The 24083-nt window shown below is 39.4% G+C and overlaps 1 protein-coding gene and 1 long non-coding RNA gene across 4 annotated transcripts in view; one reads left to right on the plus strand and one right to left on the minus strand.

Moving 5' to 3' along the window:
* Positions 1 to 5670, minus strand: part of LOC131984762 (uncharacterized) — a 101819-nt gene extending 96149 nt beyond the window's left edge. Inside the window, exons 1-2 of the long non-coding RNA XR_009395593.1 lie at positions 5245 to 5670; positions 4401 to 4478 (exon numbers count right to left, since the gene is read on the minus strand). This is a non-coding gene — a long non-coding RNA (uncharacterized LOC131984762). The remainder of the gene's footprint in view (positions 1 to 4400; positions 4479 to 5244) is intronic.
* LOC131984741 (protein unc-13 homolog C) overlaps positions 1 to 24083 on the plus strand; it is a 114579-nt gene that overhangs the window by 11670 nt on the left and 78826 nt on the right. For 2 of the 3 annotated variants that reach the window (XM_059349682.1, XM_059349690.1), the window contains exons 3-8: positions 10189 to 10211; positions 10807 to 10853; positions 11969 to 12047; positions 15414 to 15467; positions 20142 to 20361; positions 21377 to 21604. In XM_059349682.1, the coding sequence (XP_059205665.1) occupies positions 10189 to 10211; positions 10807 to 10853; positions 11969 to 12047; positions 15414 to 15467; positions 20142 to 20361; positions 21377 to 21604 (651 nt within the window). Of the gene's footprint in view, positions 1 to 10188; positions 10212 to 10806; positions 10854 to 11968; positions 12048 to 14525; positions 14532 to 15395; positions 15468 to 20141; positions 20362 to 21376; positions 21605 to 24083 lie in introns of all 3 variants that reach the window. The other variant, XM_059349696.1, reaches the window with a different exon arrangement.

A 24083-nucleotide genomic window follows, 5' to 3' on the forward strand; every position in this document is an offset into this window, starting at 1 on the left:
GTGGTAATTTATTTTGAGTTGAAAAACTGAGAAGGGGATTCTCTCTGAAGGTGGAAGCCAGTGTTGCTGGTGCCACTGACTTTGTATTTATATTCTGTTGACACAGTACTAGATTCTCATGTAGCGGACTATGGCTCAAGGGATAAGACTGTCCAATATGTTTTCTGGAGGTTTATCTTTTTTATCATCAAAATTTAATAGACCTTAAAAGCTACATGAGGGCTGACCTCCAAAACTACTATCACTTCTTCACAATGAATAAAAACATGACCACAGTCTTTAATTGGGTATCATCGCATGGCAGACGGTTAAAGTGTGAACATGAAGTCTATTCATATTGACTTACTACTGTCAATGTTATGTATGTATGTTTCCAATATAATGTTTTTTTTTTAATGAAGATATATTTTATTCTTGTAGCAGAATATTATGCCAAAAAGGTTCTAATTTGTCTTCTTGTATAATCCCCTTACTTCAGTAGTAGCCTGAAGTCAAAATTCTGTATAGCTGATGGCTCAAGGCTTACATAAAAAGGATGGGATTCAAAATAAACACGAGTATATAAATGGTTAAGATTGATTCATTGAAGGAAAAATAGTCCTTCAAGTGGAATGAAAAAGTGACCAGGGAATTTCCACTCTTACTTAAAATGAAAAAGCTCTTGACCTACATATGTAGCAGCAACTGTGGAACTCATTGTGAAGTAGGTACTGTAGTTCAGGGAATTCAGGCTACACCTGAAGACTGTGTGACAGATGTGTGCACAAACCTTTTCAGTGGCCACATTCACCAAACATCCTGCAGAGAATTATATGTACTGAAACTCTTGAATTAGAATCCTTCTCTGCCATATGTTTGCATGTAGCCAGGCCTGTCACAATACTTACAATATTGACTTATCAAATTCAGCAAAAATTATCAAGGTCATTTCCATATATTGTACAATATTGCCCATAGTGTTTACATGTGGGTGCTTCAGCTACGTCGGAACCCCACATGTTCCTCGTCTTCTGCATGATTGTGTTTTTTGGAAAAAACATTGATTTACTACATAAAATGAGTAGTCAGTAACACATTTGTAAAACACTTGATTTAGCTTTTGACTGTCATTAATCTTTTTTAAAACAATATGAATATGGCTGTGGTGCAGCCCAACATGGTGGTCGCACGTCTTTGAACCACAGAGGCGAGTAAAAAGAGGGAGAGAGATGCTGTTGATTACAATTAATAGCACCTTATTATTATTATTATTATTATTAGTTTGAATGTGACATGTTGTAAATTCAGATGGATTTTAAGTGGCTGTCAGTGGGAACACTTGGGAACACTTTTAGAACGATTTGTTGAATGATAGAAATATCATTCAACAAATCGTTCTGAAAGTGTTCCCAATGATATCATTCAACATCGCATTGATGTAGTTGTGGTGTGGACTATGCCATTCACTGCATAGGATACGATTTTAAAACTATGTTTATATTATCTATATTTTTATAATTCTTGGTGTGGGTGGCCCTTTATGATGCATCAATCATTTTAATTGTAATTATGTTCCAATTGTCATTGGATTTTTGAGCATAATGTTCCAGAGTTTGAAAAATATCTCTATCCACACGTGTCATTTTATAACTCTATAACGATATGCATTACAAAATGGCATGGTTTCTGCTGATTCAATAAACACATAGGCTATATGAAATAACTACATGAAACAATATAGAAAAATATTTAAAATAGACTTGATGATATACAGTATATGGTCACATTGCCCGACCTTACTATATTGCTTACTATATAACATTATCAAGCATAACTATTGTTATTTTACAGTTGAAAAGCAAACTTGTCCGTGCTCTCTTTTGGATAACTTATGTAATGGTGACATAAATCTTTGGTATTTCTATACTGCAATGTCTATTTATCGACTGTGACTGTCCATTTTCATTGCTGTACATTGCTGTTGCTGGACTACCAGGCAAGATGAGTTACAAGTCTCATTGACTGATTTCTAATTCGTCATTGTTGACTCCTGCATGTGTGAGGAGAGGCATTTTGTAGATCGCGGGCATATGACTCTTAGTAAAAAATGCGTGACCAATGTCCTCACTGTGTGATATATTTTGGCTCTTTTCTTCATATCTGTCAGTTAGTTGCCTTTTCCATTGCATTCTATATTGTTCTACTGTGTTTCCTGGTCCTATGAACAGTGACAAATGAGTCCAAATGCCAAAGCCATTGTTAGTTTTCACTTCACCCAATGGATGGAAACATTTTGAGACAAATTGAGACAGGGTGAGATGAGGTAAAGAAGTGTGAGGAAACTAAAGGCTAATGTTTGTAATGTCCATTAGTAGTCATATCTTTAAGTCCACATATATTTAGCAACTAAAAAGCCTTACTTATACCTGGTTAAGGTGCTTTTTATGATGTCAATAATATTCATGCTCTAAATAGTACATTGTAACATGTATTTTATGTACACATATCATTTAGACAATGCTACCTGACATTGAACAAACTAACAGTTTGCCCAGTTTTAAGCAGTCTTGAATGTTGCGTTGACATTTTTAACTATTTCAACCACATGGACACATATGCAATGTGCATTTATGTGGCAATGGTTTAAAACTCATTATACTGCTGTTGGAGAAACAGCCACAGATGGAAGCACCGACATGCATACTGTATCCCCCCCATTAGCTTTATGCCTTCATCTCATGTGGCTGATGTGTGCTCATCATGCTCATACTCTGAAGCATGCTGGTTGGTCTGTGTGGGAGCTGTGAAGGGACTCTCAGCAGTACTGCCACTCCTGCCAGGCCTGTCTTCAACTGGCTACAGCAGCGTCTGTATTCAGATGCTAATTCACACTCCCAAGGGCATTCTGTAACCAGGTCAGCCTTGCTTGGAATATTTATAGAGGTCTGCTGCTAGTGAAGTTTGCTGCTTGCTCCGGGGGGAGCAAAGGAGGTAGACCCTCTTTATGCTTAGTGCACCATTTCTTGAGAAAGTGTGGATATGAAAAATGCAGATACAGGGAATAAACAGGCTCTGTTGTTGTTTTAGGTGATACCATCCAACTCAAAGCGGTGACTGATTTAATATTGCTGTTTTCATTTGACTGTTGTAAACAGGGAAAGCCTCTACTCCACAGTTAACTCACAACTTTGACTCACAGCAGCTTTGACTTTTGTTTGCTTTCAAATCAAACGCTGAAAAAATACTGTACTCTAGCTTGGATTGTAGTGTTGCTAAATCATCCTCATTATTATCATGCTTGCCTTTTCCCTAAACTTATGCAAGAGTAATTTAGTAATAACTCTAGTTAAGGCAATGGTTCTATTTTATAGCTTCATGTGTACAATTTAAATCTCAGTTTAGAAAACAAAACAAGTGTATCTCTGATTAGATAAGAACTGATAACCCATTTTACCCCATTGCTCTATTCCTGGTTCACGCCTGCAGGGATTCTATTCTTGCTCTAAAATTGAACTAAAAAAAACCCTCTACCACAGGCTCAAAAATGTAGTCATAGCTAGGAAAAAATAGGAGCTGATGGGCACAGTGAGTGCACATATACTGTAGCTGATGTGCTTCCATCTATAGTATGAAATGGTCTGATCATGTGGTATTGTTTGAGTCATCACATGGACAAGCAGTGAACAAATTGGTAGCACAAGCACCCAGAACTTTCACATCTCACTCTGAGCAGCCATCTATAATTACATCAAAGTCTGCAGGGCTGCAACCTCATACTGCACACATCTCCTCTATTTTCCCAAATGTTATTTTGTAATCGAATAAATTGTGAGAATATTAAGGCATCTTTTAAATTTCTAATAAATGATAATGTGAAATGTTATTGTATCACCTGCATCTATATATTTCATTGCAACCCAACTTAAGTGCAACCTTTAGCTATAAAAACACAAAAATATTGTGGTTTTACTGTTATCTAGAAATAGCCGATTTCAAGCAATCAATGAATAGAACGCACACCATTGTATAATCATAAAGACAACAAATACATGTATATGATAGAGGCTATGAAAATACAGCATTGCACAAATAAATAGACCTATAGGCAGATAAGTATATGAAGTGTGAACTTTCTTATTATGCTCTTTATCAGTTTCAGTGTAAATAGGATTGCATGCTGAATTACACCAAAAAACATCAACAAACAAATAATAATAAAAAAAACAAACAAGTATAGACCAAGGAAGAGCTTTGAGCAGTGAGATTAACATTGGCCTGACTGCTGCATGTTTTTTTAAGTAATGGGTAATGCAACGCTAGGTAAGAGGTGATGAATTTCAAGTTTGGGAATTACCATCAAGTCAGGCTACGGACCTTATTAGACATTTTAGTGGGTGGGCTTGTTTGCAACCTGGTCCTACCTGAGGTTGGATGTGTGTCGGGGGAGAGAGGACAGTCTCTGTTTTCCTTCGCTGTAAGTTTAACCCTCTGGAGTCCATCTATTTATTGAAAATACACATGTTTTATGTACAGTAATAACTTTATTTATATATGATATGTAGACAAGCTGAGGAAGCCAGTTGAAAGTGCAATCATAGGAGCTTTCACAGTGTGCCATTTATGTTTATAGACCATTTTTAAAATGTGAATTTTCTTTCTACAGATATAACTATTACTATTTTTAATTTACATGCAAATAGACTGTTTTATAGTTTTATTATTTATATTTTTTTCTGCTGTTTTTGTGTGTATAAATGGTTTAAAAAAAAAGAAGAAAACAAGGTACATTTCCATAGACTGTGTCTTCTGTTTGTATTTTCGGTTCCTGGCAGCTTTATACTTTGTTAATTAAAATAAAATGAAAAATCTGACTGATAGCCACATTTGTATTGAGGAAAAGGAGCCATGCATGTGATGTAAGAACAGACTGAAAGATGCTGAACAGAGACAGAAATGAATGCATAGGAAATTGACAAATTTGAACCAAAATCTTGGTGGAGGTTTAATTAAGCCACTGGACCGAATCATGCTAGCTGCCGCAGCGTCTGAGAGGTGGTTAGCTTCTGCCAAAAAAGGGACATGGACATTCAGGTAACTGCAAAATTGCCTTTTTATCATGTTGTGTGTTGATAGGAGGCTATAAAGGTTGTCGTATCTGGGTTTTGTGTGGAGTTGGAACTGTGAAAACCCCCACGACTTCGGGGAATCGCTAAGCTAGCTGTTGATAGTGAATATGTTAGCTAAATTCAAGTGGATGCTCCTTACCTGTGTAAAACACATTAAATACCGACTTCAAAGTGTTGGCGCGTTGGATAAAGATTAAATGGACGGCACCCTTGTGGAAGCTGTGCTGAGTAAAGAAGTAACGTTAATGTTATTGACTAATAGACCTTTTTTCACGGTAACGTTAACATTACCTTGGGACAGGCCCGGGGTGGGTAATCGGGAGAACCGGGAGAGTTCCCGGTGGGCCGCTTCACTTTTGGGCCGGCCGATAATTTATTTATTTATTTATTTGACATTTTTCACGTTAGTCCATCTCCTCTTAAAGTACGCTAAACACGTTTTGCATTCTGACACCGCAGCCTCAGCATGGGTTGTACCATGTGAGGGAGTTCTCCCCTCCCAAATAAAGTTGGTTGGGTCCATAGCCGTCTTTCCAAAAAAGTTTTCTCAGGTAGGCTACCGATAGCTGGGCCAGCCCTATCTCAATGATACACGTCGGGGAGGATGGATGGGAGGAAGAGGCCAGGAGGGGCTGAAAAAGCCAGGTTGAAGAAAAGAAAGGCATTGGAGGAGGATGCTGCCAAATGTGCTAAGCTTACAGATTTATTTTCGAGAGGACAAACACAAGTGGCAACTGGTAAAGAGAGACATAGGCTTAATGCAACGTAACTGTTTGGCTAAGGTTGTAACGTGGTTAATATTGTTGAAGCGTTGTCAACCTATTCGCAAGCAAAATATTGAATTGAATTAAAATATAAGCCTTTTTATATCACCTGATATATGGCGATTCATAGACTTTGCAAATATTATGAAAATATTGATAACAAAACTCAAACTTGATCTGTGTAGGCTATGCAGTGAAATTATTTTTTCTTTGTAGCTTCTGAGCAGCAGAGAAGCCAGTCTCCTGCTGAAAATGATGAGCCCGAAATTTGCAATGAGGAGGCCATGACTACAGGGACAGGTAGAGAAGATAACAGAGTAAACAATATGAATTAAAGTTATTTAATGTAAGAAAGAGCAGTATATGACATTGTGGATAGGATATATCAGGATATGATATTTTGTTAATTTATCAACCTACTGTATCCTTGTGGAATAGTGAAATATTTTTTGTTAACTTCTCAGCTTAAGTGGATTATTATTTAACCTTTACATTATCTGTTGAACCATGGTATTAATAAAAAAAACTACAGGATAGTAAGAGCTGAACTGTTGCTTCATTTGTCCAATTTCCACTACCATGGAAAAAGTGGGCCGGTCTTGGGCCTGAAATTCCCGGGCTGAAAAGTGGCCCCACTCCGGCCCTGCCTTGGGACGCAAAATAAGGCACTGGTGCAGAGCTTAATTATGCTCTGCTGCAGGGTGAAATGCAATGAAAGTTGGTTTCAGCTAATGACAGACTTGATAATTATTGTACACCTGTGCAAGTTAATCTATGACATTGACATCTGACTATATCCAGTGAATAAGTAAAGCTACAGAGTAATTTATTATTTTTAAAGTAATCTGAATCTGCCTACTGGTGGGATGAAGATACACTGGCCCACAACTTGCCAAGTTTAGGTAACTAAGACTAGTTGAGGTAAGGGAAAGATTGTCCTGAAAGAAATCAGTGTTGAATGTTGGTACAAGGTCACACCAATTCCTGTCATTACATTGCATAGAGTAAGGGCCATTTTAAACTGTTTGAAAAACATCAAAATAAATCCAACCAATGCAAAACTGCTACTTTTCTGTAAATATGTGCCATTTTGCACTAAACCCTTAATTTATGTTGTTTGTCATTTAAAGCGGTAGGGCACACTTTAACATGTTTTTTAAACTGTAAACTAAATTTTGTAACTATACTGGCGTTAGTGTTGACATGTCCTAATAATTGTCTAAAACGGCGGCTGTGGCTCAGTTGGTAGAGCGAGTTGTCCACTGTTTGGAGGGTTGGTGGTTCTATCCCTGACCATGGCAACCTACATGTCGAAGTATCCTTGAGCAAGATACTGAACCCCAAATAGCTCCCGATGCTGCGTTCATCGGTGTGAGAATGAATTCCCAATGGTGGCAGGTGGCACTGTTTAGGGTAGTCTCTGCCACCAGTATGAATGGGTGAATGAGCCCAGTCTGTAGTGTAAAGCGCTTTGAGTGGTCACAAAGCGACTAAAAAAGTGCTGTATAAGTGTAGGTCCATTTACCAACTGTCGTATTTTATGTAAAATTGCTGAACACGCCCTCTAGTGTTTTAAATCAGCCCTGAACCTTGCAAGGCCAATGCTGACAGTCAACTGGTTGGGACCTATACTGTATGTCATCACACTTAAAAAAGGAATGTGGAGTTTGCATGTCAGGTTGGGTTTTCTCCAGGTTCTCCTCAGCCCCTCTCTGCCTCACTTTGATTCCTCTTGCCCACTTTAGCATTTTTCAGAATTTTGCAGTAAATGGAGTAATGCTCAGAACAAGTGCAGTCACACTTTATCACATCTTTTAAAAGTTTGACTTATTATGTTTAACTATATTAAGTTACTGGACATGATTTTTCTCTTGAGTGACATGAAACAAGGAGTTAGAGACACCTGCTGCAGGCTTTTCTTTTCTCATTCACTTTAGGTCTCCAGCCTGTGCTCTGTGCTGGAATCTTCCTTGCATTGTCATACAATGAGCCGGACCACAGACTGGTGGTCATGTCAGCTTCAACCTAATGTTCACTCTCCGCTTTCCTATTTCAACAGTCAGTAACTCAACTTCTACACAGTCCTTCTCCTTTCTGCTGGTCTGTAGAATAGACTTGTGCAGGAGGCCCAACTTCTGCTAGCACTACAACTTAGTAAAGCTATCGATTTATATAGATGTTATAACCTTTATGCAAACTGTGCAGTTTGAAACCTGAATTGAAACTACAACATGTGATATGCTCAATATGTATATATTAGAAATGCTGCCCAATTCTTCTGCACTATACAATGCCTTTTATGTGTAGTCGAAGTTAAAAACAGCAATATAAATATGGTCATAGATGTCATCTTAGTAATACTTAATAGGTTTCAAATTTATTTAATATTCACCACCACAAAACTGGTGAAGGCTCTGGGCTGCTTTTGGCAGCACAGCGGGCAACCATGTGTTGTACTGTAGGGATTTGTTCAAGCACATACACTCTGGTCTTTCGAGCATTCATACTTTAGCTTTGAACTTCAAAGTAAGGCTAGAGGTTTTGAGTTTCTATCACAGGTCCTGTTCCTCTTTATTGTGACTTCCTCTGTTTTTCCCTAGCTCCTTGGAAATATCACTATGCCCTCACGCATCCACAGTGTTGGACTGTGACCATGTTTTGTGCTGCATTTGTTCTTGTGCTGAATCCTAAAAAACATCTTTAAAAATTGTGTGTCTTGTGGAGATCTGTCTCCATTTGCTAATTTAATAAAGATGTTTGTACTGGCATAGAGGACTTTCTTCTCTTGCTGTGTGCGTATAGTGTACAAAGATACAAACTGCTCCTATGCTCATGCGTCTCTATGTGCGCTTGAATGTGTCCACATAAAAACATATGTTCCTGTGTGCTGGAGCAGGGGTCAGTCCTGGTAATGCTATCAGCCATGTGCAGGCTTTTTTGCTCTGGCGAGCTCTGATCTATGTACGGTGTGACCATGTGTGTCGGAGCTGAAATGCAGGATTTACTGCTACTGTAATGTTGCAACATGTTGCCCGCAGCACACACATACAGAGGTTTTCCTACCATTCAATTACATTTTTGTTCCAAAGATTTAAGGCAACTGTGAAATGAGGTTTATATCAGCAGCCTATAGCCTATCTTTGTGCTCTGGCTTTATCTAGTGCAACTGCAGACTTGGTGGAGGAGATGGCTCTATCTTGTATAGCTGTGCTGAAAGTAGCTTAGCTGATCACTGTCCATGGTACCTATTTGCAGTTTAGCTTCTCTTTGAGTGTTGTGTCTCTGCATGTGTGCAGCTTCACTTTTCCCAGTAACAATGTACTGTAACAATTGTACCAAAAATGTAGTGTGTCTACAAATATTACCTTTTAAGAATTTTGACAACTAATTGCTTTCATTGCAATGTTTTTTTTTAATGATCAGTTCCTCCATGAGGACCATTATCATGAAATGGTATGCAGTTGTGGTGAACACTAATGGCACTATAAAGCACTCTGGGTAATAGCATCCACCAAATACTATGTACTGTGTTCTCAATCAACGTGCTTGTCCAGAGTAATTGCTATTTTAATGGTTATCAATAATATTTTAATGACCAGATTTTTTAACAGGTGTCAACTTTCAACTTAAAAGACCAAATAAAATAAGATAGATAGGGGAAAAATTAAAGAAACTAATTAACATTGTCTTGTTCTGCTGTGTTAGTGATGCAGTAACTTCACTTTAACAACAAAAGTGCATTGTGTTGTTTCAATCAGAGCAGCAATTTGATCTTTCTGTTGTGAACAGCTGTTTTCTGTTTGTAGCACATTAGATCATGATTATGCTGCCATTTATCACCCATGGATCAATAGCACAGTAATTACACCTCTGCAGTCTTGCTTATTTAAAGGGCTTGCTCTCTCACAGTTCATCTCTAAAAAGGCAATATAATCCCAACTGATTATGCTTACCTAATGTCCCATATCTCCATAGCTATGCAGGTAACATTATCGATCAAAGGCATTGTTTTATAATTTGTGCTGCACTGATTTGAATTATTCTATATGCAAAGAATGATATTCACATTTCAACCTGTGGCTGAGAGCCTTCTGTTAAGGTTTTTTTTCTGGTTCTACTTTATACAGTATTCCTCTGTTCATAGCCATTCTCCCTGAGGCGCATGTTGACTCTGTCTCCATTTCTGCATAAATTGTTTGGCAAAACAGAATTGTGTCATCAGGCGGTAATAGTAGATTAGTGTCCTAACTAAGTGTGTGTATTTTCCAGTGAGCTGCTCTTTTCTAACTCTCCATCCTCCTGTCATTTTCTCCTTTCAGACAGCAGTGCTTTGGACACACAGGTTTTAAGTCATTGTTTATCATCAACTACGTGGACACTTGTGATTTCCTAGCATGTGCATGTGTTTGTGTATTGTTTGTAAATTTGTGTTTCGTTGTATATGTGCTGTGTGTTTGTTTTTCTGTAGATAAACTGCAGTGATATCTGTAGATATAAAAGTGAACGCAGCATGTGTCTTTGACCCATTCTGTTGTCACTTTGTGCCGGTTATCCGTTAAACCATTTTCAGAAAATGATTTGTGTTTCAAACTGGACATTTTGGTCAGTGAAGGGGAGATCGTTACACAATAGGCAAATCTGGCCTGAAGCACCAAGAGCGGCAAAACTCTCAGTCTTGAGCCCACAAATTACATTGATGTGGAATAATTTGGTCTTTTGCCTGTGGTGCTTCCCTCCCTTCTCCCTGTGCTGTACTCTTCCTCTTCTATCATTTGTCTTATCCTGAATTGACCTCCAAATGTACTGTATTTTCCCAAGTACATTTGTTATACTGTACATTTCTTTTGTTTTAATTTCATTGTTGTTTGCTTTGTGTTTAGTTGTGCGCACTTACCTTGTATTTCTTGCTTTACATGATGTTTTTCTTGTCTCTGCAGCCTCGCAGTCTTTTGGACCCCAAACTGCTCGGCTTGCAGACTGGAGGGTGAGTGGTGGCTCACTGCCTGATCTGATCGGTCCACAATTATACATAAATCTTAGCTGCTGTGCTGTTTTGTACCCCCATGCTGAGGTACAAGTAGCAAAAAATGTTGCAGACATGCTGATTCACCGGCATGCAGTAAGAATTAAAGTACTAAGCTCCCTGTTTTGAGAGTTACCACTGAGAGAAGATGAATATACAAGATGCCTGATGCCCATAACACCTGTAAGGGAACTTATCCTCTGGGCTTCACATGCCTGACATGTGTCTGATTCAGGAATGTGTATGAATGATTAATTTAGAAACATGGAGCCAACTGTTGTCATCTTATGTCATAAGGGAAAAATAGTTAAACATATTTAACCTCCATTACCCCAGCTCATGTCATGACTATGCAGCCATCTGCAGCATGCATTGTGCATACAGGAAAAAGGCAGTGAGAGCCAGGGGCCCTAGGGTGAGGCAAGGGCCGGTGCAGCTCGTCACGTTGTGTATCTTTAGGGTCATACCACTGATGTCGCTGAGAGGGCTGACAGAAAAGCTTGAGGAGCTTTATCTTTGTGGAGGCATTGGGGCCTTGATGTCATGTTGAGGTCATTAGAGAGGCTTTGAGTGACAGTTGAGGTGATGCCACTGAGAGCCTCATGGGAAAGGAGCTAGACTGGTGCGAAAGCAGAGAGGGAGCCGTGGAGTGTGCACAAGAGAGTTGGAGGATGGAGAGAGCAAGATAGTTGGAGCTGAAGTGTTGCAGAGAGAAACTCTTCTTAAAGTGTAAGGCATGGAGACAGTTCCAGTAATCTTCTATAGATGCAATAAAAATCCAATAATAGGAATAATAGGTATAAATAACAGGCATCACTACAGCAAAACCCAATAAACATGGAAGAGACGGAGTGTACGGGAAGATCAGAGGGTGAGAGAGATTACACGGCGCTCCAATGTAGGTGGTCGGCACCATGCAAAGGGAAGAGGGAGGGGTGACACAGGTTAGGTAGGAGGCATGATCCATGGTGTTTGCTGGCTGTGTAAATCAAGGCCCCCCTTTCACTGTAGTAATGTCTCCCCCAGCATGGCATTATTATGATATTAATACACTTTAAATCTGTCTGCTTCTCCAGGGCTGGCAGTATTCTTTATGGTATTGACAGCATGCCAGATTTACGCCGCAAGAGGACAATGCCTCTTGTCCGAGACCTGGTGAGTCATCTGCCTCAACAAGGTTATGTGTGATTTATGTCAAACCTATCTGAATGACCCCACATTGTACCACACTAGAGGAATCCTGCTCTGTGTGAGTATGGACCCCCGCTGAAGACAATGATAACTTTACCAGGAAACTGATAAAAATGTTGTAGAGCTTCAGTGTGGCATTGTTTGTTTCTTATCATTATATAATATATAATAATATCCTAGGACTAGCCTATAAGACTAATAATAGGCTTAATATTCTTTTCGCTGAACAGTAATGGTTATTATAACATAACTCTGTCTGATTTGTATTTTAATTAGGTTTTAATTAAGTGTGTTGCACAAGATAAGGATTAAAATATTTTCCTCATGCATGTAGACCTGCTATGTTGTTTTGAAAATAAGTAGCTGCGAAAAATCACAAAGTTTTAATCGTGATAAAAACACACCAGTAAGGAGTTGATTGGTAATAAAAGCAACCACTTAAAACTCTGGCCATTTAGTGTGTAGCGCTGTGTGTAGTTATATGTAACCTTAGCCATAACTCTATGGCATGATTAATTAGCCTAGAGAGGGTGTTTAAGACATTGCATCACAGTGATGCTCCCCCATTTGTTTTTATTGCAACATAATGTGTCATAACATATCCCACAGAGAGGCCTGTAACAGTGCAGTCCACTTTAGCACTGTGCCACATGGTTAGTCTTTCTGAGCAACAACATGCTGTCGTGATGCCAATAGTATTCATGTCTGTTTATAACTGTTTGTCCATTATGTGCTGCACAGTGTACGTCTGTCTTGTGTACGTTCGTTTCTCATCTTCATGTATTTTAGCCAAAAGGATGGGAAAAAAATGATCAGACCTTGATTAAAAAGTTGATTAAAAACAACCTGTATCACAGTACTTTAAATATTTTGAGTTTTTTGTGAAATAATATGATTATGCAGCTTGATGTCATACACATAGATGCTGATGAATGTTTATATCACAGTGAACAACATGAGTTGATGCTGTATTTGTCCATATCTCTCATGAAATTAATAACCAACAATGTCTTGGTAAGTATGGGTTGTCGTTTTTTAATTTTTAATTTTTTTGGATTTTGCGTGTATATATTGCCATTCCTACATAGACCCATAACAGCTATGGGTGATATTTTTCAGTGAGTTGTCAGATTTCAGCCTCGCCGATGCTTTTTCTGCATTTTTCTTCCTTTTTTTTCGTTGCTCGGCAGGTGTCGACAAATTGCATTTAGCTTGAAATGTTGACAACTCAACCCAAAAATATATCCGAGAGACTTCATTGACTTCTGATTTAACTGTGTGAGGCTTTTAAATCATGTAAAAGTGACACTGAGCAAGCCTTTTACACGTGGGATGAAGTCAGTAGTCAGCGATCTAATTGGTCCCCCTTTCATGCCTCTCCTTTGTCAATGTCCCCCATTTGCTGTGTGATTGCTTCCGGGCAGCAACAGCGTTTGATTGGAACGGACGGCAGGGTTCCCCCACAACATGGCGGGATGCAAAAATATAAACAAGCACAAAAAGAGTGTTGAAAATCGATTCACAAAGCATTGGATGCTATATTTTCACTGAATAGATAACATCTGGACACAGGGTCACATTGTATTGCCCGTAGCAACCTCAGCAGTGCTGGTGCATGTTGATAAACTTACATCAACACTCACAGTTCATGTAGAGGTCACGTTCCCTACATTCTCCATGGCTTCCATGGATCTTTACCATAGCTGGGCTGTACAGACAAGAGGGTCGTGGTAAAGACTGATCCAATATTGTCAGCTGTCCATGTCTGCATTCCTTTGTTACGTAACTTCCTCCAGTATGGGATAAGTGTTTTATCAATCTCTGGTCACTCAAACTCAGTGGATATTAATATAAAAGTTAATTTACATATGTGTATCTGTGTGTATCTGTGTGTATCTGTGCGTGTGTGTTACCTGTCTGTTTTTGTTTGGGCGTGTACTGTGCAATGTTTGATTATGTTTATGAATGTCTGAGCAGATGTGTGTGTGTGTGTGTGTTTCTTAAGTGTGTGTGTGTGAGAGAGTCCGTGTTGTGCAGTACAGCTGGCTTCACCCATACGTGAGTGTGTGTGTCTTGTGTTTCTCTGTTTGTGTCAAACTAATGTGCAGAGCAGACAGCAGAAAATATGATCAAAGCTTCATCCAACAGAGAAGTGAATTTAAATGCCAAGCATGACTGCAGTTTAGTAACTTCCAGTGCATGAGTGGATAAAGAATCATGCAACGGCTGTATAATCTCTCTTGATGAATAGTTGAATCTTTCTAGAGCACTGTGCCCTAACCAGCAGTCCTGCATGGCAGTTGAGACACCTATGCGCTCAGTGTGGATAAAAAATACAGTTCTTCTGCTGTTTGTGCTTTCAATATTCATCCTCCCACTCCTAATCTAATTCAATATCTTTATTTCTTTCATTCTCTATTCATGGCCTCCTGAAAATCACAGGCTTTGGTAAGCTAACGCATGTCTGCACTTGTACACAAGAGCAAAAGATGAATGCTTTGTCTGTAAACACACACGATATAGAAACTCAAAGGTTAAGTTTGTGTTGAATGAGGGTTTTATTGTATTTATCCATAGTGAGTGTATTACCTTCAGTAGGCATGAGCTATATGGAGCCGTTATACAATATGTTCACATCAAAGCCACCAAACTCCATTGACAAAAACAAACATTTTACCCTGGATTGGTTCAGATTCATCAAATTATACAGTCACACAAACATACAAAATGACTGAGGTAGTGGTAGACCACCAGTATTCTGTGAGATAAAAACTGATGTTTTTGTCAATGAGGTCTGGTGTCTTTTACCCTAGCTTTATCTTAAACGGCTGTCTGACAGCAAGGTACAAGGTACGTAGGTAATAAAAAAATTCTAATTGAGCGTACACTTAAACTGATATTGATTTTTTAGGTGGCCGTTTTTTATAGGGTGTGCCGTTATCTTCTGTAGGTACTGTACTAAATAACCTATGAATTAGCACCTCATATAACCCAATTTCAGTATATCTAAATCTATCCCTTAAACAAATCGTTGTTTTTGTTTGGTCCATTTATTTACTGTTATTTAGCTATATCTCTTTTTATTCATATTATATTTTATATGCACTGTAACCCTCTTCTATTCAGTCCTTTTCTTTCTCTCACAATGTATTGTCAACCATTTACAAGCTGAATATATATCTATATAGATGTGTATTCTATATGGCACTGTGTGTAAATCCCTTGAGTTTCTGTATAAAACTGCAGAAAGGTAAAAATGGGTCGGTGGAATTATCCCTTTTCATCATCTCTCTTTTCCTCTTCTGCTCACAGACCCTCACTGCTCGAAAGGCAGGCATCTCGTTCGCTCTGGTGAACCGGTCCACCCTGAATAATGAGGACTTGGTGAGTACTAACATGCCTGCAGTGCCTGCATGGAAAGTCATTGTCTGTTTATTGTGGAGTCTTAATGGGTAATGGATGCTACTGCAGAGACATGGGATGCTGGACCCATGTTCTCATTATATTTTAAGGGTGCAGTTATGAGAGGAGAGTGCTGGAACTTTGACAAACTTTTGGAGTTGTGCTGTTTGCTGCAGCCATTGCACTTCACGGCCCGGGATCACTTTGCCAGGAACATAGGCTTCCAAAATGAAAAATAGAAGATGTATACACACCATGCCATCATCAGTCTGTCTGCTTTTTTCAGTATGTAATATATACTGCATTTTTTTAATTGGTCTCTTTCCAGCTACTCTTTCTACTATAGTCCTTCTGTCAGATTATTTAGCTGAGCGCAGAGATTAAGAAATAGCCCCATTATTTAATTAAGACAATGCCCCACAGTTAATAATAGACCCTGCTATGGAGAAAAGGCAGAATGTCTCTGTCGATGGTGTGAGACACTTTTGTGTTGACCTCCAAAGCTCTGTCTGCATTAATTGATTGCAATTCCTTCCTCCCAGAGGGAAGACAGCATTATAGGATGCAAACGCCAGGAGAAGGCAGTTTCAAACATGCAGACAAACAAGCAGACAATTTCATATCCACTGATGTTGAACAAGGGGCTGCCTAAGCCTACCAGATTACTAGATTCAAATGTGCTCTGTACATCATGCACAAATATTTCATCTTTTCAAACATGAGATGTGGCTCTCATTTTAGGCACACTGATTTGTGTACATGTTCGTATCACTTATCTGTTTCACACAGTTGACTTGTTCCTCATGGTCCACATGCCCAGTTGCCCTCTAGTGACAAGGACTTGATTGCTTACTAATAGCTATGGGTTTCATGAAAGGGGCTTTAGGGACGAACAACTCCCAGTGTCCCAGATCAGGGAGAAATGACGTGACAGATGCACTGTGTTAATTGTGTAAGAAGGGAGCTGATTCTTGGGCAAATTTGAGATTGCAGCACAGTGGCAAGTAGGGACTTGAACTTCAGGGATAGATGTCCAATATTCCGATTTGGAGAAAACAAGGAAGAGTCTAATAATTGGTGGACGAGAGGAGGCACGTTAAGAGCAAAGCTGCAGATTGTGCGGTCTTGTTAAGTAGGACGAGCAGATGTCAGAGTTTTATCTGCTGCATTAAGTCCAGGAGAGTGCTTTCCTGTGAAGACTGTGAGAGTACTCAGTATATGACCATATGCTCTTATATGCATAGAGTGTAGAGGAGTTAGAGAGAGAGAGGAGAAAGGAAGAGGAAAGGGTGAGAAAATGAAGGAATTAAGAAAAGAACGAGAGAAGATCAGAGCTAAGGGTGACTTGTCATCATGCACCCCTGGCCCCGATTTGTCACTGATCAGGCAGCCATGTTGAACAATCCACCCCCTACTCCCTGGAGAGATGTTTGAACCTATTTAGAGTGCTTCCATCTTCCATCCTGTTTTTGTCTCATCTCTGCATCACCACTGTCAATGGAATACATTTGAATTAGATTCAAATATCTTACTATGTCATTGCTGACGCAGAGAAGTCTCTCTTTCTGCGTCACATTTCCCCATGTATCTGCTTTTTAGAGCAGAAAGGAACATTATGTGTAGGCCGGCTAACAACCCGTATGTCCGCTCGATGTTCTGAGCTGCATGTGATCTAAGCACCAGAGCCCTTTAACAGTGACTGTCAACATAAACTGGGGCTGTGTTTACCTGCTAAGACAAAGGCAGGGACTCAGTTGTACAAAGGAAGAAGAGAGCCACGATCTGACATGGGTCAAGGAGTATCGGGAAAATAAGATGTGATGCGTTATTTTAAGTCAGCTCAGTTATCATCAAGCAGGTTGTTAGCAGCACAATAAACTACATTGATTTCCACCTAAATAATTTTGGATGATTATCTGAATCTTGCCAGACAGTTTGATCTCATCCACCAACCCCTCCCTTTCATAGACCCATTTCAGTCTTTTTTTCCCCATAAAAAACATTTACATGTTTTGGTAAAGAACCCTTTCAACTGTTTAGAGTGTATAAGGCCTTAGAACATTATAATTGCAGTATATGAAAAGCCCAACCCGTGCTCAGTTATGTCTCATAAGTTGTTGCTGCAGCTTCTGAGTTGATACCATTTGTTACATACATTTAATGCTAATTTCACCAATTTTTGACTGTTTGCGAATTGATAAAAATAGTACAGTTTAATGGCTGAAGTGGGGAATAACATCATCACACTGAATAAAATGTATGTAATTCCAAGACAATTTTGAGTCCCCACTATGCAGAAATAATCAAATAGATAATTTTGAAGTAGTCGAAAATAACACATTGTAGGCAAAAAGGTGCATTTGGTTTGCCCCAGACTGCATGGGGGTAGACTAAAGTGGGACGGTCTGTAAAAGGGAGACTTATCTGTAACCGTTGAACCCATTTTCATAATATTTTAAGGTCAGCGTTTTCAGCGTTATTTTCCATTCCTGACAGGTCATCGTAATATTGGTTAGTATCAATGGATTCTTATGTCCTCTGGCCTTATGTGCTAGCAGAATATTCACTGTGGCATTAAAACCAAGGCCACCACAGCCTCTGAAAGACAGAAAGTCAAAGGAGAACATTGGCAGATGTCAAATTTTGGTGTTTCGCGAAAACCACATAGATTTCTTGTTAGGGCTGAGATGGTACAACAGTTAAAGCACAAGATTGGAGGTGTGGAAGGCTGGACCAGGAAGAGGAGGCAGTGTCAGTGAAGTGGTTGACAAGGACAATAGGTGGTGAAATTGGAAAGGAGGGGGAAAAGGAGGAGGAGAGATTAGATTCTTCTCTGTCATGTTGCTCTCAGGCAGAGGCTGCAGCTGTCAATCAATTCTAGCAGTGTCTTGCACAAAATCACCAAGGTTACTTCTCAGTGTAACACATGAGACTCACACAAGCAGCTCTCTTCCCACATCTGCTGCACAGTGTGACATGTAGTGTCAGAACTGAGAGTGAGGAGATGGAGAGAGAGAGGGAGGGAAAATTTAAAGAGGCAGAAATAGACTTTTCTTAATGAAGCACATGGATAGTAAAATACTACTGACGCAGTGGTCAATGAAATGCCAAGACAGAAAATGAGTTCCTCACTTACCATGCTTACTACCATTAAATAACTTCAGTTGTCTGGTTAAATAAAGGCTAAAAAGATATATCTTCACAGGGAGATTCCCCACACTCGTAGTCATTTTGGCTCACTCATCTCCTGCAGGCTGTGTCACTATTTAACGGTTCAGTATTAAATTTGGTGAGGAGCAGGCTTCCGGGTGTGGCCCTGATCTAGCGTGTGCGCAAGTCGTGGATAAATCTCAGACATCTGCTTCATCTCATCGTTCTCAGATTAAAAGGGAAATCTCTCTGCCTCCTTCTGCGTTTCATTAAAGGCCCTCCAGTGTTCAACGGCCTCTCTGTTGCATCAGCAAAGTTTCACAATGTTAGATGGCCTTGTTGTCCTGTCATCTGGTGACATTTAATCATCTAGGCAAGTGTATGTGTGTGTGCACTTGTGTCTGCAAGTGTGTCCCAGTGAGCAGTGCAGTAGTCTTGGTGGTAAAAAGCAGAGCTACTGTTCAGGTGTTAAAGCACATTGTCAACACACAGGGGGCTGACAGCCGAGGGAGGGGTGGAGGAGAAGGGGTGAGGAGTAGAGCAGAGTAGAAGTGGAGAGCAAGCACCTCTTGAAGATTTATTTAACCACCATACATCTCCTTCTCTTCCTCTGTCACTTTCTCTCTCGCTCGCTCTCCCTCTCTCAATCTGGATAATGCTCACTTTTAAAAACCTTATTTACAGCATCCATTGATTCTGCCTTCAAGAATTGGCAAGTCCCGGCCTGTTTTCCAGTCCTTGCTGATGGCAGGGCTGCAGCAGTAAAGCATTCAACTTGAAGAGGCTTCTGTTACACAGCAATCAGTCTCGACAGGCATCCAGTAGACTTTAGTATTTGGTCTGCAGAAGCTTTATTCAGTAAACCACTCAATGTGAACAAAGCTTGTGGGTTAAGGATGCTGTTAATCTAAGCTTAATGAGATGTAAGGCTGATTTACTCTCATACAGCTGACCTCTCCATTGACGGTAAAGTAATCACAAAAGGATCAGCAAAGCCCCCTACATGTTATCTCTTGGAAAAATGTAATCTGTTGGATCTCTTAGTCCAACAAAAGAAGGTGAAGAATGCTGCAGTAATGATGAATGATAGCTGCAGCTTAGCCAACTGTATACAATCGCCAAGATTTCTATAATTCAGAAGCGTGTTGTAAACTTCATCTAACTCAGACTGCAGATCAATTTGAATTAAGCAATTTTTTCTGTTGAACTTCTAAAGTTCAACGAAAACTTTTATGTGATGATATCAGGCTTTTGTTGTCCCTCAGCAGACGCAGAGTTCTTTTTTTAGTACTGATCTCAAGATGTATTGAACATTTCTGAAAAGCAATTTAAGTACAAAATTGTTTTTATTAACTTTAGAAGTTATTACAAATGTTTTATTCTCTAGCTCATGGTGCTATGAGTCAGCTCCTCTGTTTTTCACTCCCTCATATTCTCCTTGGCTATCATATTCCCCCATATCTTATTACCTCCTACACTTTCTCAATGCTTTTCCTTCCTTTTCAGAAACTACACGTCTTCAAGAAGACTCTGCAGGCCTTGATCTACCCAATTTCATCCACAACACCCCATAACTTCGAGGTGTGGACGGCGACTGCACCCACCTACTGCCATGAGTGTGAGGGGCTGCTGTGGGGCATCGCCCGTCAGGGCATGCGCTGCTCAGAGTGTGGCGTTAAATGTCACGAGAAGTGCCAGGACCTGCTCAACGCAGATTGTTTACAAAGTAAGAAAGTTCACATAATGCTCTGATGTACAATCCACAAAGACTTTGAAAAAAAGGGTGAAAATATAATATTATACAACATTATATAGAAAATGCATTTAAAATAAGCTGAATTTATTTTGTTACATGCTTAAAGTACATTTTCAGGATTTAAATTTTTTTGCGCTGGCTAATTACCAAACAACTAAATGGTTATTTAAATATGTTGAATCTAAAAACTGGATTGGTCTGTAAAGCTGCCCACAATGCTAGTACAGCACTTCATCTCCCACATTTCTATAAATACCAATACACTATATTGTAAGTCCTACTGTACATGTGAACACTGTCATGGGGATTTGTGTGATACATATTACATATATCATTGGACTCATTTCTACAAGCGACATGGTGCATTTACATTGCTCACACTCATTACAGTCTCCAATCAGCGTGTTTCAATCAGCAACCCCCTCTTACGGTGTCGTCAAATAGGAACAATGTGACATGCAGGCTTCAGGATGATCCTCACGGCAATCCTCACACACTCTAAGTGGATTAGATGTACCGTGGCCGTTATAAAACTCAATGTTTCATAACAGTTTTATTCAAGCATAACAATGCTTTATAGTTCACACTGTGGTTCATCTTTATCAGATTTTAATCAGCATGACACTGTGATCAGACACAAAGATATAAAACTCACATGTGCCTTTATTTGTCTTACAGATACACAAATAAACACACATTATCATGTGAATTTCCCATCCCAACTTTCACACAGTCAGAGTCAAAATGGCACATATTAGACAGGTTTATGGATGGTGTAACACAGTATTGTACACTCTTGCTATGTAAAATAGAAAAGAAAGTCAACTAACCTTCGTTATTTAACAGATAAGACTGAAAAAGAGGTGGTGAATACTAATGATAGATACCCTGGCACAGAGATCAATCACCAATGTTTCTCCCAATTCCTGGGTATTAAATGTGCATACTACTGAGCCAAAACACTGCAACTTTTGGCTTGTTTCAGGAGCAGTGGAGAAGAGCTCCAAGCACGGAGCAGAGGACAAGACTCAGAATATCATCATGGCTATGAAGGAACGGATGAAGATAAGAGAGAAAAATAGTCCTGAAGTGTTTGAGGTGATCCAGGAGATGTTCCACGTCTCCAAAGAAGAGTTCACCAGCCATCTGAAGACAGCCAAGCAAGCTGTTCTGGATGGGACCTCCAAGTGGTCTGCCAAAATCAGCATCACAGGTCAGCCTGGGTTCATTCTTCAAACCATCCACTAATATTTGGATTATGAATCTTACTATGATAGAATCTCTCAATTATGATGCGGAGTTTTATTATCTTTCGTTTACACATGAGTCATCACTCAACTGAACAGTGATAGATGCTTTGTAACTAGCAGTCTGACCCTTGACCTTTGGCCCATGACCTATTACCCTCCTCCAACGGCAAAATCAACTAAACTGCCATCACAAGTCAGGCTCATCTCAAATGACGGACATTGTTATTCTAATTAGTATTTACTTGTTATTAACCTCAAGATCTCGGTCATTAACCTCTTACACCGAGTCACAATCAGAAATGCATATTTAATTAGAATAGAAATAGAAAATGATTAGATATTTCGGAGCGAAGCAGTTGGTTGATAATGTGATAAAGGTCACTAATGCATCAATGTCTTGTGGACAATAGTTTAGGGTTTTTTTGGTCATCGTGTATAGACTTTGAAACCAGGATACAAATTCTGAGACTCATCTACTATCTACTCTACTTGACTCATGTACCTAGACAATAACATGTTTTAATAACACATGGATATTTAACACAGTCCATGACATGCAGCTCTCATGAGAACAAGGTACAAGTTGAGCAGTGGGAGAGCTTATCAGGTTGCAACAATGCCAAATGCTAAACAGTGGCACAATAACTACAGAGCATCTGAAAGATAAAGAGGCAATGATGAATTATTATTATAGTGGAAGAGTACTTGCTTCAACTGACAGATATCTTTATGTCTTCTTGAGCTCACTAGCATGCTGATATATACAGTGTGCTTCTACACTTCCAGCCCTCACAGAGATGCCAATCATAATGTCATGCCCCTGTGTGCAGTTTGACAGAACGCCACTTTATAGCACTTTCAGGAGAAAAATTACTTTCTTCTTCCATTAGACATATATTCATTTCTCCTTTGGGGCAGTTTTTTTCACACATTGTTTGATTGCATAACCTCTGTTTATCTCAATTCCTGCAAACTGTTAAACCTAAAACAGCATCATCATCCTTGAAGATTAAATGGCCCTTCTTTCATTTTACTACTTAATTTACATACACATTGTTCATACTATCACTCATACGCTGGGGTTCATTTTATTTATCGTGAACTGGCAGAAAGAAGGTCAGGAAGTTAGCTTTATAACCCCAACCCCCGGACTCCAATCCATCTCTGCGGTAACTGTGCCAGGCCCAGCTCATTTATTGCTCAACTTGCATTTCTTGCAGTGTCAATACACTGGAGAGAAATAGAAATGGAGAGGGAGTGAGACAAATAGAGAGGGAGGGGAAAAGGATCGGAGTAGCTAGGAAGAGGACTGCTGTAAGAGAGGAGGGGAGAAGAAGAAAGAAGGAAAAGGGAGTGAGAGAGACATTGAAAATATTCTGGGTTGCCCCGGTCAGTTTCCCAGGGGCTTATTGAACGTCCTATTTCAAAATGTAGTTATTGAGTTGTTGTTTATTTGTCATTCATTAGATAAATACCGACTGGCATTGACTCTGCAGCACTCTCACAGCGACCATGAGATATTCTGTTGCTGGCTAATGTGCCCACTACGAGGCCTGGCAGGGAATATGAACCTTGATCAGGCATACTGTAATCTGCTCATTAGATCAGATCATTATCAAACAAATCTACAAGGAGTATGACTATATTATATTGGTGTACAACTATATGGTATATCCTTTTTTTCTTTACTTTAATTGCCTTAGTGCATTTCTATATTTTCAATCAAGGTATTAAATGGGAAAACATGTACTCTTCCCCTGTGTTCACTGTCCATTCTTCATACAACATGCATACTTAATTTGTTTATGTTTCTGGGTATGTCTCTCTGTTAATCTCTCCTCCTCGAATCAATAGAAACCCCTTACTTAACAGCCAGTTATGTTAATTTGATTTCAGTTCTTTGACAGTTCTTTGAAGCTTTTCTTGCTTTAAATTGTGAAAGCTTGAACCCAATCAGATTCAATAAAAGATTCAAAGGGATTTGAATTTGATAATAAAATTCAGTATAGGGTTGAAACTCTTAAAGACGGGGCAAAAAGCCAGCCTTCATATAGAGAGCTGGGGGTGGGATACTTGTGCATACATGCATTGTGCACTGATTGTCAGTTTCAGAAACTCTGGGGGCAGACCTTCAGATTCTGTTGAATGATCTGACAAGTACTTTTTTGAAGCATACTGACCCCTCTATATGTCTGTCATGGTCTTGGACCCCTCTTTTACTACAGGAGGCATTTGATTTTCAGTGCTCCTGGAGCAAGCAGGCCATAGCTCTTCAAGCCTCTATATCCTTCCCACCAACTTCTGTCAGCATTGAGCTGAGGGATATATATGTACCCTGAATTATTTAGACTGTCACTTATGCATATTTAATGCCTCAGTGTCCTTTTTCCCTTTTATGGCACTGTGAAATACTACTGTCTCTCCTTCTCTGCACCTTCCTGT

This window comes from Centropristis striata, chromosome 2, assembly GCF_030273125.1.
Source record: "Centropristis striata isolate RG_2023a ecotype Rhode Island chromosome 2, C.striata_1.0, whole genome shotgun sequence".
NCBI classification, from domain to species: Eukaryota; Metazoa; Chordata; class Actinopteri; order Perciformes; family Serranidae; genus Centropristis; species Centropristis striata.